The sequence below is a fragment of the Chlamydotis macqueenii genome, chromosome 15 (assembly GCF_036417535.1).
Source record: "Chlamydotis macqueenii isolate bChlMac1 chromosome 15, bChlMac1.mat, whole genome shotgun sequence".
NCBI classification, from domain to species: domain Eukaryota; kingdom Metazoa; phylum Chordata; class Aves; order Otidiformes; family Otididae; genus Chlamydotis; species Chlamydotis macqueenii.
In genome coordinates, this window is record NC_141570.1 from 1,012,844 (window position 1) to 1,028,900 (window position 16,057).

At 44.3% G+C, this 16,057-nt stretch overlaps 1 protein-coding gene across 8 annotated transcripts in view; it reads right to left on the reverse strand.

Moving 5' to 3' along the window:
• The window catches only part of RBBP6 (RB binding protein 6, ubiquitin ligase), a 30,405-nt gene extending 15,857 nt beyond the window's left edge, over positions 1–14,548 (reverse strand). For 2 of the 8 annotated variants that reach the window (XM_086760042.1, XM_086760038.1), the window contains exons 1-5: positions 13,923–14,548; positions 7,366–7,465; positions 5,327–5,365; positions 4,636–4,672; positions 139–183 (exon numbers count right to left, since the gene is read on the reverse strand). In XM_086760042.1, the coding sequence (XP_086616168.1) occupies positions 139–183; positions 4,636–4,672; positions 5,327–5,365; positions 7,366–7,465; positions 13,923–14,088 (387 nt within the window). In that variant the 5' untranslated portion in view covers positions 14,089–14,548. Of the gene's footprint in view, positions 1–138; positions 184–4,635; positions 4,673–5,326; positions 5,366–7,365; positions 7,466–13,922 lie in introns of those variants that run through there. The other 6 variants (XM_086760046.1, XM_086760039.1, XM_086760040.1 and 3 more) reach the window with 5 other exon arrangements.
• Between the last annotated feature and the right edge of the window lie 1,509 nt (positions 14,549–16,057).

Sequence of the window (16,057 nt, forward strand, 5' to 3'; positions counted from 1 at the left end):
ATAAATAATTTAAATTATGAAAAATTACGTTAAAGTTTTGTTCAAATTACAAGAGTTATCCAGCTATAGATCACAGTATAATATTTAAAAATATGAAGAAAATATTTTTTAAAGTATTTGACAAGAATATATATATACCTTAGTAAGCTGGGCCAGAGAAATAGATGCAGAAGAGTCATCAATCTGTTCACAAAAAATTAAACACATATTCAAGTTCTACAATCAAAACATAGCAACAGTTAACGTCTACTGCAGTCTGAAAGTCTGCACTACATCCTCTGAGTGCCACTGAAAGGCACTTCTAACCTAGTGTAATTTGTATTTGTTCAAAACAAAGTCCAAAACTACGACAGCTTAAGAGTGCCCATGTGGTTAACGAGAAGACACTTAAATAACCAAACCCATGAGAGACCAACTCATCGCTCCAGAGTACCTCAGAGAGGGACCCTCGACAAATGCTCACAACTGCTTAGAAGTTGAGGGGTAAGGAAGCTGTCAACTTGCAGCTAAACAGGATTTAAAAAAAATAAATTAAGTTTGAGAAGGACATCACTACAGGAAACTTATTTTCAGTGTAGTCTGTAAATCAGTTAATGTCTCATCAATTATAAATGCACAGTTACGCTTTTATGAACACAGTAAACACCTGTCATAATAAAGCACAGCCTGGAAACATCAGCCGTTTCCTTCCTGTCATTAAGCTTAAAAACACCAAACATCCCACCAAACCCAAATAAAAACACCAGTCTAAAACATCAGCCATAAAAGTAACCCACCACTCTGTCTAGAAAAAAAACAACTGCTTCAATTACTTAAAGGTGTTTTATTATGATGGAGTAGTCTATAAAAACTGAGAAAACTGATTTCTTATATGATATTAGACCACAGGCCATACTATCTGAATTAGTTTGAGGAGCGTGAGAATTTAATATTTGCCTTGCTATCAGATCAAAAACTATTTTTAATAGCAGCCCAGTACAAAAGCAAGGAAGCGTAAAGCATACTCTTGATGTGAAAACACGGATTCAGAGAACAATCCTGTAATTTTTTTTTTTTTTTTTCCCTCTCCATTGCAACCACCCTGTTCCCTCCCAGCTACCTACTGGAACAGCTTGCAGGAATGTCCTCAGGCCACTAGTTAGTAACGGACTGCAGTGTCTATCGAGAACTAACCCTGAAATGCAGTTTTTCCCACAAGTAAGAAGGGTAATTCTTATCTAGTTCTTTTCCACTATACTTTAAGAGTATATAACTTATCTAGCTCCTTTTCCTCACTCCACTTAATCATTCCTTCTCTAAATGTTCAGGAAAGCACATACTCTGGAAAAAGAGACCTTCTTTCTGTTGCAAGTCTTACCAGAAGATTCAACTTCCCTTTTTTTTTTCCAGAATATTTTGTACCTAGGTATGCTAAAAAGGAAGACCCATCAAGTACTTTCAAGCTTCATGCTCCCCATATGCCCCTCCTTTTTACATATGGAAAAACAGGTCTGTGTCCTCTCATGGCAGGCACAACCACTATCATCCTGTGGTCTATCAGAAGCAAAGAGGAAATTAGGAAAGCTCTCTACTGGAGTCTAGCGTTAAGCAGTCTAGTATTGACCAGTAACTGAAACATAACCCTTAACATACTATTAATTAGCTCTTGTATTATTTTAGGAAGTAGTTATTATACAGCCTGTAGGCAACAGTCTAATTTCTTCAAGGAAGTGACAGCACTCCTTTCTACTAAACAGTTATGAAAAGCAGCAAATAGATAATTAATGTATATTTAGTACGTTTCTCCAATGGCCATCTTCCAATGATCCTACATTCCTGGGTTTTTTCCCTTTAAATCTCTACTGAAGTAGATCCTGCCGGTCCCTCAAATCAGTCAAGTAAAACAACATCTTCATGAAACTTGTATACAGCCCTAAGACAATACTGCAGAAGAATTAAAAGAAACAAAAAACCCCCATCAAACCGCAAAACCCCCTCAAAATCAGAACTCACAGTCAATACAGTAACTCCTATTTCATGCAGAAGACTAAACAGAAGCTAACACAAAGCACTTGGGAAAGGGGACAGAAAATACGGGGAAAAGGCTAATTTCGGCGCTGGAGGGCTATGTTTCAACTGCAGTGGTTCCCTAAAGCCCAACAGCTTCACTGAACTCAGTTGTGCCTGATGGCGCCAAAACAACAGGCATGACTCCCTGCGTTTCTGCAGCCTCCAAGGACAATTCCCAACTAGAGATCCCTGCAGTTACTGAAAGAGTAATACTAAACTAAAAAAGATCAGTTTTCCTGATTTTGTTGCAGTAACAGTACGACAGCAGCACAAACTTGCAAGTGTAGAGTGACAGGTAACATAAGAATAAGACAATGAAGAAATACTCTAAGCTTTTGTGCATACTTTAAAAAAAAAACTTAAATAATTTTAATTTTGCTGTCTTACTGTTCAAAAATAATAGGCAAGCTTTCCAGTGATTTATTCCTACCACACTAAGATCCAGGTTCTGCTTTGAATTACAAACAGAAATATGTGTATTAGGAAAAAACAACCAGAAGCCCCACACTTTAAACCAAGACCTGAGTTAGCTTTAAGAATAAAGCTAACCGGCTCTCCAACACTAGAAGCACCTGAGACTGCGGTGCTTTTACACCAAGAGATGGAGGACTCACGAAGAGAGACGCAAGACTCGCGCCCTCCCTATGGCTACCCACAACCCAAATTAGGACAGTCTGAAGAGACAGGAAGGGAGTGTTTTTGCTTTGTCATTCATTTACTTTAATTAGTTCTAACTAACACTACGTCTTCCCTCCCACTCCATGATTTTTCTTTTTTTTTCCCTCCTCCTTTTTTGAGACATCTATGTTAGCTTACGGTAAGATGCTACTTAGAAATGTAATACAGACATGCCAGGGAACACACAAGGCTAAAAGAATGTTAACTTTATTTATGAACATGTGACTTGTGTTTATACACATGCTAGTAAACAAAAAGAAAAAAAATAACTGTTTTCAAGAAATAAAAACCCGTCTGAATTAGATCAAATACTATAAACGTGGTTTACATTAATGCATTACATTAACTACTAGGGTCACTGGGCCAGTTAAACTAACTCAAACTCACGACGAGAGGCATTAACCTCCAAAAGGAATTCAAACCAATCCACAACAGAATTATGGATGTAGATTTAGACTTAGTGTTTTTAGACCTACATACAGAAAGTTTTCAATTTTCAGTTGAATCTACACCATTCCAGGAGAATCAGAGGCTGTATTCTTCACAGAACACAGACGCAGAGTTCATGAATTTCTAGATTAAGTTATCCTAACAGCTTATCAAGTGATCAGATCCAATGATCCAGGGTTAGTGTAATGCCTCACACCATTCTAGTGAAGAAAAAGCAGTTACACATAAAATAAAGATGAAAAATAAAAAACACCAAGTAGTAATTTTTATACTATAAGGACTATTTTGAAAAGCGTAGTTACACATAATATTTGACCCAAGTGGCAAATCAAGATCTAGACCATTAGCAGTCGAGTATTTCCGTGTGTTACTTATTTATATTTTAGTAGCAGAATGACAGTGTTTTCAAACCTGAAGAAAAATGCTGCCCCTTTTCCAAATATAAATTCAAAGTGGTGGTATACTAAAGAAAGGTTTAACCTTTGAGAAATTAAAGCCTGAAGTCACCCAGATCCAAAAACATACCGCAGTTAAGAAAAATGACAGGGATTTTACCCATGAAAGCACCAGGTTCTAACTTTGAGCCAAAATTCGTATTTGATATTTTCATTTTCAGACAAACTATTGAACTACACTACTTCATCAGATAAAGTGGAAAGATCAAATGCAGAACTTTAGAATACCACTTTGTGTAGCAACGATATTTAAATTAATGGCAATCTGTTAAAGGCATTTATGTACTCAGAGGGGCCCAAACAAAATAACTTCAATTATAGTTTAGGAACAAATACCCAAGCATTCAAAGGCCGCAAAAAGGAATCATTTAGCTGCACAAAACACTCCTCAAAACACAGGGGATACGTTGGCATTGGTATTTGTTTGAACCCCCAAGTCAAAGGAAACACTATCAAGTTTAACAATAATGGTTTCTCTGTGGTTTTTGACAACATTTGCAAAAACCATTAGGCAAAAAAAGTACTTAAAAACAAAAGCTAAGTGATACAATGTGAAAATGGCAAAAAATACACTCCAAACAATTTTTATTGCAAGAAACAAAAAGCACACAACAACCTATACAAACATACATATTACTAGCTATAGACAGACAGATGTAGAACATGGCACCATGTTCAGTTGTGCAAACCTTCAACCTACATGATCTGGAAATGATCATACATTATCTGTACAACACCGAGTCATACAGGAAATATTCTAGCATATTCAATGTGAAATACAACGCATTGCTATGCACAAATACCAATATTCACATCAGAACTGTGCAAATTACGGCATTGCTCAGTTGCTACTATGCTGAATCAAATACATTGTATTTACAACATATACTACAATTTACTGGAAAATATCTTAAGGTAACGTTTGGAAAAGTAATAAAAGGCTACACGCTTTAGAATTAAGTGCAGTGTGTAGAAAAAAGTGTGAGATTGTGTTTTTACATACTGCTTTTGATGTTCCACTCACTGGCTCAGTTCGACTTCTAAAAGAAGAAATAAAGGTGATTAGAATTTAAAATAAAGCACTTACACCCAACATAGAGCAGTGAAAACAAATTATAACAGAACATCAAACCATTATGTCCTGATAGTCTAGTGAATGTGGAAATTACTTCTATACTTAAACTGTTCCCTCTCAGTATATTCAGTGCAAGTAAAAAAAAAACCCCAAATCACATTTCTACTTTGTCACAAATTACTGTAAGACTTCCAGATATAGAACACAACAGTGCAAGAGGAAGTTCTCAGATATTTTGTCTCTGCTATGTAAGTATCAAAAATATTAAGTCTGCACCACAGTTCTGTGTTCTTAAATAATCACCCACCTAAACAGGAAGGTAGTTTTAGCCAATCTGTACACCCCAGTATTACAAAGAGGTACCACATACAGCAGTGATTTCTAAGAAAGAACAGTGATAGCCTAGACATTTCGAAGTGCAAGTTTACTTAAATTGAAAGATCACTCATCTGACAAAGAGTAACACAGAAACGTCAGCGGCACTGTCTTTAGAACAGTGTTTCTTTGTGGAAGCCCAAGCACTGTGTTCAGACATCTACAATATTTAGCCATGAAAGTGCCAAAATACTAAATGTGTTACATATGCTATATTGACTAAAAATAGTAGTAGAAATGTCACCTGAAAGCAGTTTCTAGGATTTTGTGCGATTTAGGAGTCCTGTGACAAAAAAAAAGGTCTTAATTGCCAGAATTTGCTTTAGGATAATCTTGAAAATACTACAATATTTTAGGAAGTATTTATTACATTTGAAAGCTGAGATTCCACACGCTAATGATCTGTACCTGCATGCTACTCATCATGAATCAGACATGCAACCATCAATATGGTTAACAAACAATTCCTACATCATCCCAAGCGTCCCATGAGCAGAAGCAATTCAAAGGCTGCTGTGGAATTTATGTACAAATAGAAAGGCTCATGCTTCCTGCCACTGATAGAATGCCACCAGGCTCACAATTACAGCCACAGACCTCCTGCAGATGAAGAGGTCAGATGAGTACAAAGAAATACTTTAGATTACCACACAATCGTTTCTTCATCCATTTACCTTGAAGAACATACTGTAAGGTGAGTAACACATTTTTGACGGGCTCTCCACCATTACAACACACACTCATCATTCCCAAACATTAACCACTCTTGCAATTTCCAGCTGAAGGCATAGAAAGCTGATCTGCCTGGTTAATTTTCAACGTTTGAACAGCAGTGCCATTCTCTCCTTATTCCCACATACAGATATTTATTTGATCTTTGATGCTGGCAGCATCTACGCTCTCATTTTAGGGCAGCAGTACAATACCAGGAGAGGGTGCCACCCAACCAGAAACGGAGGATGCATTGACAAGACAGCTCTAAGCATGTATATTTAAATTAACCCTCCAAACAAGACCATCTTTATAAGCACAACGCTGTTGCATCTTGAATTACTAGGTAGTGCCTGAAAGCACTGCAACAACTACTGCAGTAACATGTCTAAAGTTTACAGGCAGAGCCACATAAATTCAGGTTTTTTTGCTTGCAAATGCTTCATGGGCACCAGGATGATGCTGTACTGTTTGTCTGAGACACACTAACTCAGCAGTACACCTTATTTATTGAGAACCAACATTAGAAAGACATGGCAAAACCATAAGCTAATAATATCTACTAATGATGGTGGAGAGGCACCTCTAAGAGGGCTGGAAAACATGCCCATTCAAACAATGCTAACGTAGCTGATGGAGAACTGGACTGTACGAGTACGTAAATGACAAATAATCCTGTAGTCAGGACTGTATTTGAATATCTAATTTTAATCAATACATCCAATTCTCTGTCCTCCACGAATCTTAGGATTACAGATTTAAAACCTCAGCTTAGGGTAAAAACAGACCTAGAAAGATAACTACTAACATTTGGTAATGTGCTGAACTGCTTACTGAGGTTTCAAGTTCAGCAAGGATTAACTATTCCTTCACGTCCCTGGCTCCTCGCGGGGGGGTGGACTAGATGACCTTTAAAGGTTCCTTCCAACCCAAACTATTCTATGATTCTACAACTGTACTCACACAAAAAGCAATACACTCAAGGATACGGTTCTTTTTCTCTAGCCTGAAATGGACACGTTCTTCAGGAAACTAACAGGAATCACTTAAGAACGAAACTTCTCCTCTGCATGGTTCAGCAACTGGCAGCCTTTCCCTCTACAGGGAGTATACAAAAATCGCAGATCTGGGGCCTAAGAATACCTGCCATACCCTGGCCTGGCTCCCTCAAATGCAAGGAATAGTCAAACACCGAGAATCAGGCTCTTCTGAGATGGAAATAAATTACAGGTTTACACTACGATGTAGATCTATCTTTATTATGAAAGAAATAAAAGCAAGCACATATAATAAGGAAACAGATCTACAGCTTGGGTCTCAGAAAAATCAACCCCAAGAACAAATTAAACATCTTAAGTTACCATTGTCGAAATTTGAACCCCATGTCCCAGCAGGTCTAAAAATGTTAAGTCTACTTTGGGACAGAGACATGAAAATCTACCCCATTACAACAAAAACTAACAGCAGCTTTACTGAGAAGGATAGAATCTGAATGCCTCTGTGAACTACTATCACTTTTACAAGTTAACACACTGAACCCCCTCACGAGTACAATGTTTTAGGGACACTTACATAATGTATGTTTTGCTAGTAGCTTTAACTCCTCCAATAGGGATTCTTCGAACAATTACTGACGAGTTCTTAGGAATCAGGGCATTATCATCCGTGTATTCTGAAAACATAAATACAGAAAAAAAATAATAAATTCATAAGAATGTATATTAGTATGTGGTTACACAGCACCTCAGAGAACCCCTTTACAAATAACAAAGCAGGACTTTGTATGTAACGTCGCACTTTGTCTCAAGACACTAACAGTACATTTCAACAAATCTTCAGGTTTGATAATCAACCACAAGCAGTAAAATACTTTTCTTTTTCTTTTTAAAAGTAGTTTGTTTGCCAACAGCGAAGAGCTCTCAAAGGTCACCAAAGGAGAGTCAGCTAATGCAGGAGGTTCTCTCTTGATCTAGCTTAAGCTGCTTTTGCTTCTGTTAGGCTACAAAACCAATTGTTCTTTGGAAAAAAATAAACCACTGCAAAGTCTCACCTGGATAAACTAGACTCTGAAGTCTGACTAGCTTGCCCTCCAACAAAGCAGGCACTTAGCTAAAGCATGAAAACTCCACGCCACTGCGGTCATAGCTGTTAATTAAAACCGATTCAGCTATCCTGCTAGGGCTCAAGAGTGACAGAGAACAGAAGACAGCCTCCCATCTCTGCCTAGTTCTTGGAGCTGAATCCATCCACAACCACACTCCTCAGCTGCTCAGTGCTTTACATTTAAATTAAAATGAAACTGGCAATGCTAGAATTTGGATCACAGAAAATCTGGGTTTTTTTTTTTTTTTAGCTTGCTTTCACAAGTAGAGCAAAATTGGCTCGAACTAAAGTGATATTTCCCCTCTTAAGCTAATCATCTTGTTTGAATTAACCAAGTGGATGTTGACTCTTTTGATTCACTTTTTGCGGAGCAGAGAGACTCAGAGAAAATTACTTATGAAGACAGCCTTGAAAAGCCTTTCAAAAACCAGTGTGTGCCTGAAGCTATCCATGCTTTGCCTTGGCTTACGCCATGTTAGTCTTTTGAAATGGAGGAAAGCCTTCTGACCTGTTACGTAAGGCCCAAACAAAAAACCCCACTACCTGAGATGCTTGGACTGAGTAAGTTTAAAATATAAAGATATCTCTCCATGAGAATGGCTTTTATAGTGTACTTACAACAGCTGGACACGACTAAATGTTTTAAAGCACTATCAGCAGCCATTCCCTGTAATCGGCCTACAGTTTTAAATACTAAAAGCCGCTACCTTTGCGGACTGAATCAGAACGATGGTCTGAAAAACCAAAAGATACTGTAAATCTGGTCTTTTACACAAGTCATATTCTGAAACCAACCTCTAGGACTCTTCTCAAAAGGAAAATATTACAGCCACCGGTCAAGAAAGGCCTGCACTTGGACTTTTTGATGGAGAAGGAGCTCAAACAGTAGCAAGGCCCAGACAGACTGGGAGATGAGGCCAGCTGCAGTTCCTGAAGCCCAGAGCAGCTGTTTCTGCCTGCTGAACAGAGTCACACAAAGTATTCTTTCTGGTCTTGATCACAAACCACTGCACTGAGATTTCAGATACAGGATGAGCAACAGTGGCTCCACAAAAAGGCAGGACATGGCTATGCCTATGCCAAACCGAGGACTGTGGTAGTTCTGCAGGAGCTTACAAGTGGCAGCACCTCTCCTAGAATGAGACTGTACACATGAGGACAGCAACCAACGCCTCGATTCACAAATTATGCAAGCCTGGAGAGGTCAATTGAACATGAACAGGCGTATGATGCAAAAAGAGGAATAAGTCCTCTTTTACTATTTTGTGACAATTTATTGCCCGTCACAAGAGACGCATCAACATCTGCCTTCCGAACAGCCTATACCCTTGCACGCATACAGAGATACGCTTGTTTCCAGTACCATTTCTTAAGTGCACAGTGAAGCGAGCTCCACCTATCTAATAAGATGCCAACACAAAAATGAATTTACCTTAAAAGTCAATCAGTACACATTTAAATGGATCAACTGAAGAGCAATAGCAGCCTGGCAAAGTAAAGGCTTTATTTGTACAGTACACTTAACATGGCACGTATCTGTATTCAGTACTTCGAGTATCCCCCTGGCTTGGTCACCATGTCAGAGAATTTGTGGAAGTGTTTACGTACAGCAGAGAGTAAGTACATTGCTGAGTTAGGGACTGTGAAGGGACTTGCTACCAGTTGGCTTTAATACCTTTATTCTTCCTTCGCCTCAATGAATTGAATTAATTTTGGTGAAGTCAAACAATGTAGACTAAAAAGTTAACTATTTTTAAACCAGAAAAGGACTAAAGCTGGAGCGCTACTCCTGAAGTCCCTGGAAACCGCTCAATTTAAATTTAACGGATGCCAGCTCAGTCTAACAGCTCTCAGACCCAGCTGCCATCTCCCAGCAGGAGCCTGTTCCCTCTGAGACGTGGCAACTACCAGGACCTGCAAAGCAGTGTCACTCTGCCCCACCACAGGACTCCACGTCTGCAAAGTGAGCAGTGACATCATGCTCAACACGGCTAGTTCTCACGCTTGTCCAAGCAGAGCTCCAATAGAAACGTTCAAGAAAGCTGGAGGTAACAATATTGTTCAATCCTACTCCCTTACAGCACAAACCTTCATTTACTGTCAGTGATGGCCAGTCAGTGGCTACTGGGCTTCTGTCAACCTGACCTGTGATTAAAAATAAGGATTCAATTGACTGAGAAAGCTTGCAAAAGCAAAGGAAGATGTGGATGTTCCTTTAAAGTCAAGAGTGGAAGACACTTAGAGACGTATCTGTTTTAACCTTGCTCTCTGTTCTACAAGAAAATAGTAGGTTTGAAATAGTCAAGAGAGAAGTATTTCAAGGACTGAGCAGCAGCAGTTAAGTTAAACAACAGCTACTTTGACTGCCCTTCATACATTAGAAATCTTACATCAACAATTGCATTAGCGTCCACAACCTTCATCTGCAAAAAAGTACAAACAGCTCAAGTTATGCTCTGAAGTTTTTTACCATTTTTGCATTTCAAAAGTTTAAAATTCCATTTAAGAATTCATCTATAATTATCAAAATCTGCTAGTTTTAATAATTTGTGTCATATGTATGCTATACGCAAGTTACTGAGAAAAGTTCCTACTTTATCTTACAGCCTGCTTTAATCCACCATTCTGAGTGGGACAGCACTGCAAAAGCATCTCTCTGAGCACTATCTAAAGTATTTTCACCCAGCTAACAGTGCAGAAGCTCATCAAAACAGAAGTCATCAGAAGGCCAAAACCAGGACAACAACAAAGAAAAGCCTTTATTAGGCTTAGATGCCTTGCTAACCAGCTATTCTGCTACTGGGGGAAGGATTTGCGGAGTAAGAGATGAGAATGACTACTAACAGGACAGACTGCCTCTACCAGAAAACAGGGTAACTCCCAAGAACACATTGTATCCCTAAAGCGTAAAAATACACTTTCTCACTATATGATTTTTTAAAACTCTGTTCTAATCAACACAACTTGTACCCTTTCCAACAAACAAATTATCTACATAGCTGGCACTGAAAGCACCGCCTCGAAACATCCTGATTAACAGACTGGACTACTATTTCTGGATGTTCAGCTTCCACCAAAATAGGTATCAATGATCTCATCTACCACTGGTATACCATCACTTCTTGAATTGCCTAGTTCAGTAGGTCAAACGGTTCACGGAACTTTCATTTGCCCCATTACCGTACAGTACTGTGCTCCAAAAGGTACCTCTACTGCTCTGAAAGGATGAAGCAATAGAGTCTGATGCCCTTTCAATCATTAATCTGATTATACAGATCGCCCGATGCCTTAATTTCTTACTGGCACTGCTTGTCCTTTCAGCATATGGCTGGGATAGCAAAGGCAGTGCTGGAGACAACGTGGTAATGAACCAAACCGGGCCTGCCCTGAGCACCTGGCCAGGGGACATTAACCCAGCTGACAGCACAGCCCCAGGAGCTCCCAAACCTGCTGGGGACAGAGCCAAGCAGCTGTCCCAGACAAGCAGCGCATGAGCTCCAGTGCAACATCAGGTTTCTAAAGTTTAAATGCATCTTTCCTGAGTACAGAAAGGCAATTCTGCCTTTATAGAACATGCCTCTACAGTACACATGGAAGCGGACCCCTCCCTGCCCTTCTCAAACATGTTCCAGCCATCCATTTTGCCTTCCCAGCATCTTAAAAAGAGGCCATCATAGAATTTTTTTTTTCTACTGGTATTTAAAACCCCGATTACTTTTAGCCTATATTAACATTGCTTCTCTTACTAGATTTCTGTTTGAAAAGTAACAGCTACTGAACTGTAAAAGGTTAGAGTACTGTGAAAGATCTGCACAAGTAGGCCATCTTCAGTCAAGGTTCACTTTGTTCTTTCCAGGATCCCTTAAACATTCGGGCAGGACTCCTGCACAAAGGGATTAAAAACCCAGTACTTCGTGTCCACATGTAAGAATTCCAAACATTCCACTCAGGCAGAGTATCCTGGTATAGTTTTTTCCTTTATCTTCCGAAGGCGAGTTTAAGCATCTACATCTGATTTAATAAGAACTGAAATTCAGCTATGCATATAAACCAGAAATTTGGCATCCATACATACGTATTACACCAAAATGGATCCTCTAGCCTTGCTCTGAAAACCACTGGGGGATTTCTGCATTTTCACATGGAAAACACCCTTAGGAAAACTTCAGTAAGCATCTGTGTCACTCATACATAACTTAAAATTTTATACTCATTTTACAAAGGTGAAAGCACAACACAGTCTACACAGATGAGGATCTTGTCCCTGATAAACAAGAGTGATGCTCTTTAAAGCGTGAAAAGATATTCCTTCTTTAACTTCACCTTTAGGCAACACCACATTAACCAGAACCTAGCGAAGCAGATACTGCTTCTTCATTGGATTCTGATTATGCAAGAAAACAAAGCAACACACTTGGTAAAACTTTATGAGATAACATACCTATGAGCATAATGTTTTTCTTCTAAAAGCTTTGTTTTCCGTTCCTCACCTTCTACAACAGAATCCACGTGTTGGGCCAGTTTAAAAACATTTTTTTCTACTGGTGACAGGAACCGGGCTCCATCACAGTTTATTACCATCCAGCACTCTGGTTTTAAGGCTCTGCTTTACACACTCAACTACTACAGCAGTGACATCAGCCAGCATTTGTGAACCTTTAGCAACTGAAAACAAAATTCAGAGACCCTTCTGCAGCAAAGCTCTTGGAGCAAATTTAACATTTTTGAAAAGCTTTTGACGATTTTATTCAATGCCACTAGAAAAATTCAGGACTTCTGAAATGCATCTCTACCTATGCATGTCATCCATGGCATCCCTAAGACCACTAACCCTGTGCTGGTAACTCTCCTCACAGGCGCTCTCCTGAAAATACTTTAAACACCCGCAGATAAACAGCGAGCTTTAGGTCCGACCACTTTGAAGGCTAGGGCTGAAGCTACACTTACCACAGCATACATGTTATTGTTTAAGTTCCAATTCATGAAACAGAAAGAGGAAAAAACCCACTAGTGCACATTTTAAAGAAAAGACTGTTGTAAGAGTGTCACAGAACCACAGGGAGGGGGAAAAAAAAAAGTTTAAGGAATGAAAACACTTAAATTATTTTTATTTCTGAAAAGTCCCATCCCAAAGTCTCTAGCCCAAACTTATCAAGATGGCAGATTACAAAACTGAAATACAAAACTGTTATCACCTCTGAGAATCAAGCACCATTTATTAGATTTAAAAGAATTTATGACTTCTCTGAAAGCATTTCTTACACATATTCACCATAAATGTTCTGCCATAAAATTTCACTGCCCTGATATGGTTAACTCGTAGTACCAGGAAAAAAAAAAAGGTTAGAAATGAATGGTGAAACGAACTATGAAATGATGCTCAACAGCAGCTGAATGACAATGCCTTTTGTGCAGAAAAGAAGTTACACGAACGAGAAATTCCAAAGTACAATTTAGATACAGAGAACACTCATGTGCAAGATGGCTTTAAAGGGTCTGCCCAGACCGTAACTCACAGACACACTCTCGATGCAAGATGTGGCTGGTGAACAATTTCTGCAACGGGCACAAAGACTGTTTTCCAGTGAAGTGCAGTAAAAGAAGTTGAAGATAAAATTAAGCCACCAAAACCGTTTTTTTTTTTTCTTAAAATTAGCCATGTGTTTTATTTATATCACTGTCAGCAAGTTTGTTATTATACAACATCCTCCTAGATTTCCCTATCACCTTACACAGAGTTCCAGGAAGCCCGAACTGCTGCGGGGCCCGCGGGTCGCGCATCAAGCCCGTCCCCTCTCACGCCCCGCTCCGCGGCCCGAGCACGGAGCCGAAGGCGCCTGGCCGAGCAGCAACCACAAAAGCGCAGCTCCGCGAGGCCGCCCCCCGCCCCCCCGCCCGCCGGCGGGACGGGCCCCGGGCTGACTCACGCTGCGCGGGGTGGGGGGGCACCCACGAAGCGCAGGCCGCGGCGGGGCCGCCCGCGATGCCGCCCACCCGAGGCCCCGCGCCCGCCGCCCCCCACGCACCTTCTTTGGTCTGGGCGTTGGTGATCTGCAGGTCGCAGTCGGCCGCCTTCAGCTTCTCCCGGCCCATGATCTGGCGCTTGAGGTCGCACAGGGAGATGTGGAGGCCGTCGAAGGTGACCGTGTCATAGTTCAGCTTGGAGGAGAACTTGTAATGGACGCACGACATGGTCGGGGCCGGGCGGTGCCTGCTCCGCAACAACGCCTACCGCGGCAGACGGCGTCGCGGCCTCCGCGCCGGGTGAGGGCCCGCGGCGGCGCCGGGGAAGGCCCCGCCGCCGGGGACGGGGCGAGCGGCGCGGGCTGAGCTCGAACGGGCCGGCGGCGCTCAGAGGCCGCGGCGCTCCGCCATGGCCAGGCCCCGCGGCCTCAGGCAGACTCGGCGGGCGGAGGCCTCAGGGCTCCATCGCGGCGGCGCTGCGAGGCCCCGGCCCCCGCCCCCGCCAAAGACTCCGGCCCGCGACCCTCAACGATCGAGCTGGGGCCGCCGCGGCGGCGCCCGCCCGGCTCCTCCTCGCAACCCAGGCGGACGACGGGGACAGGCCCCCGCGGCCCCGGCCCGGCCTCCGCTCCCGCTCCGCACGCCGCGCTGCCAGGCCCGGCCGCTCGCTATGGCGACTCGGGCGCCCCCGCCTCAGCCTTCCGCCGAGGGGTTTCCCGGCCGCCAACCGCACGGGCCGCCGCGAGCGCCTCACTACGCAGGCGCAACGGCGCGCCGCGCCCACCCGCCCCCCACGCCTCACGTGACGCAGCGCATTATGACAAAAGCCCGCGTCACGTGGGCGTGCCGGCCCCGCCCCCTCCGCCCTGGCGCCGAGCGCTCCCTAGAGGCGAGCCGGTATCAGCCGGCGTCACCGCTCGTCGGCCGCGGGCCTGGCACCGCCGGGCCGCCGGTGTCCCCGCTGTCACCCCCGGCCTGTCACCGCCCGGCGCCCCGCCACCCCCGGGCCGCCGGTGTCCCCGCTGTCACCCCCGGCCTGTCACCGCCCGGCGCCCCCCGGCCGCCGGTGTCCCCGCTGTCACCCCCGGCCTGTCACCGCCCGGCGCCCCCCGGCCGCCGGTGTCCCCGCTGCCCCCCGGCCTGTCACCGCCCGGCGCCTCGCCACCCCCGGGCCGCCGGTGTCCCCGCTGTCACCCCCGGCCTGTCACCGCCCGGCGCCCCGCCAGCCCCGGGCCGCCGGTGTCCCCGCTGCCCCCCGGCCTGTCACCGCCCGGCGCCCCGCCAGCCCCGGGCCGCCGGTGTCCCCGCTGTCACCCCCGGCCTGTCACCGCCCGGCGCCTCGCCACCCCCGGGCCGCCGGTGTCCCCGCTGTCACCCCCGGCCTGTCACCGCCCGGCGCCCCCCGGCCGCCGGTGTCCCCGCTGTCACCCCCGGCCTGTCACCGCCCGGCGCCCCGCCAGCCCCGGGCCGCCGGTGTCCCCGCTGTCACCCCCGGCCTGTCACCGCCCGGCGCCTCGCCACCCCCGGGCCGCCGGTGTCCCCGCTGTCACCCCCGGCCTGTCACCGCCCGGCGCCCCCCGGCCGCCGGTGTCCCCGCTGCCCCCCGGCCTGTCACTGCCCGGCGCCCCGCCAGCCCCGGGCCGGCGGTGTCCCCGCTGTCACCCCCGCGCCTTCAGCACCCAGCGTCACCGCCCGCCACCCCCGGGCCTGCCGTGGCTCGCCCAGCAGCGCTGGGCCTGCCACCGCCCGATGTGCTGGCAGCCCCAGGCCTGTCACCGCCCGGCGCAGGACAGGTCTTGGGAGCCTGCTGGCACCCGTGAGGAGGGCGGCGATGACAAAAATGCCAGAATAATGCCGTTAAGCTTTTGTGTCTGCCTTGCAAAATGTCCCGCGAAACCAGAAGTGCCTGGACTTACAGAGCAGTTACGCTGCTGACGCGCAGCCGAGCAGAGATCGCAGCCGTGTCTGACAGGGTGACCCATGAAACGGGTGAGAGCAGGTCTCAAACGGACTAGCCATGTTCTCTTTTTCACAGGGAAGCATGGCGGGCCTGGACTAGAAATGAGAAATAAATTAATTACAACAGGGAGCAGAACCTGAGGAGCAGGAACACAGAAATTAAATGCTGCATGTAAAAAGCAAAATGATCCACACGAGAACAGAAAAATTGCTATCCTCTTACAGTTCTCGTTATGCA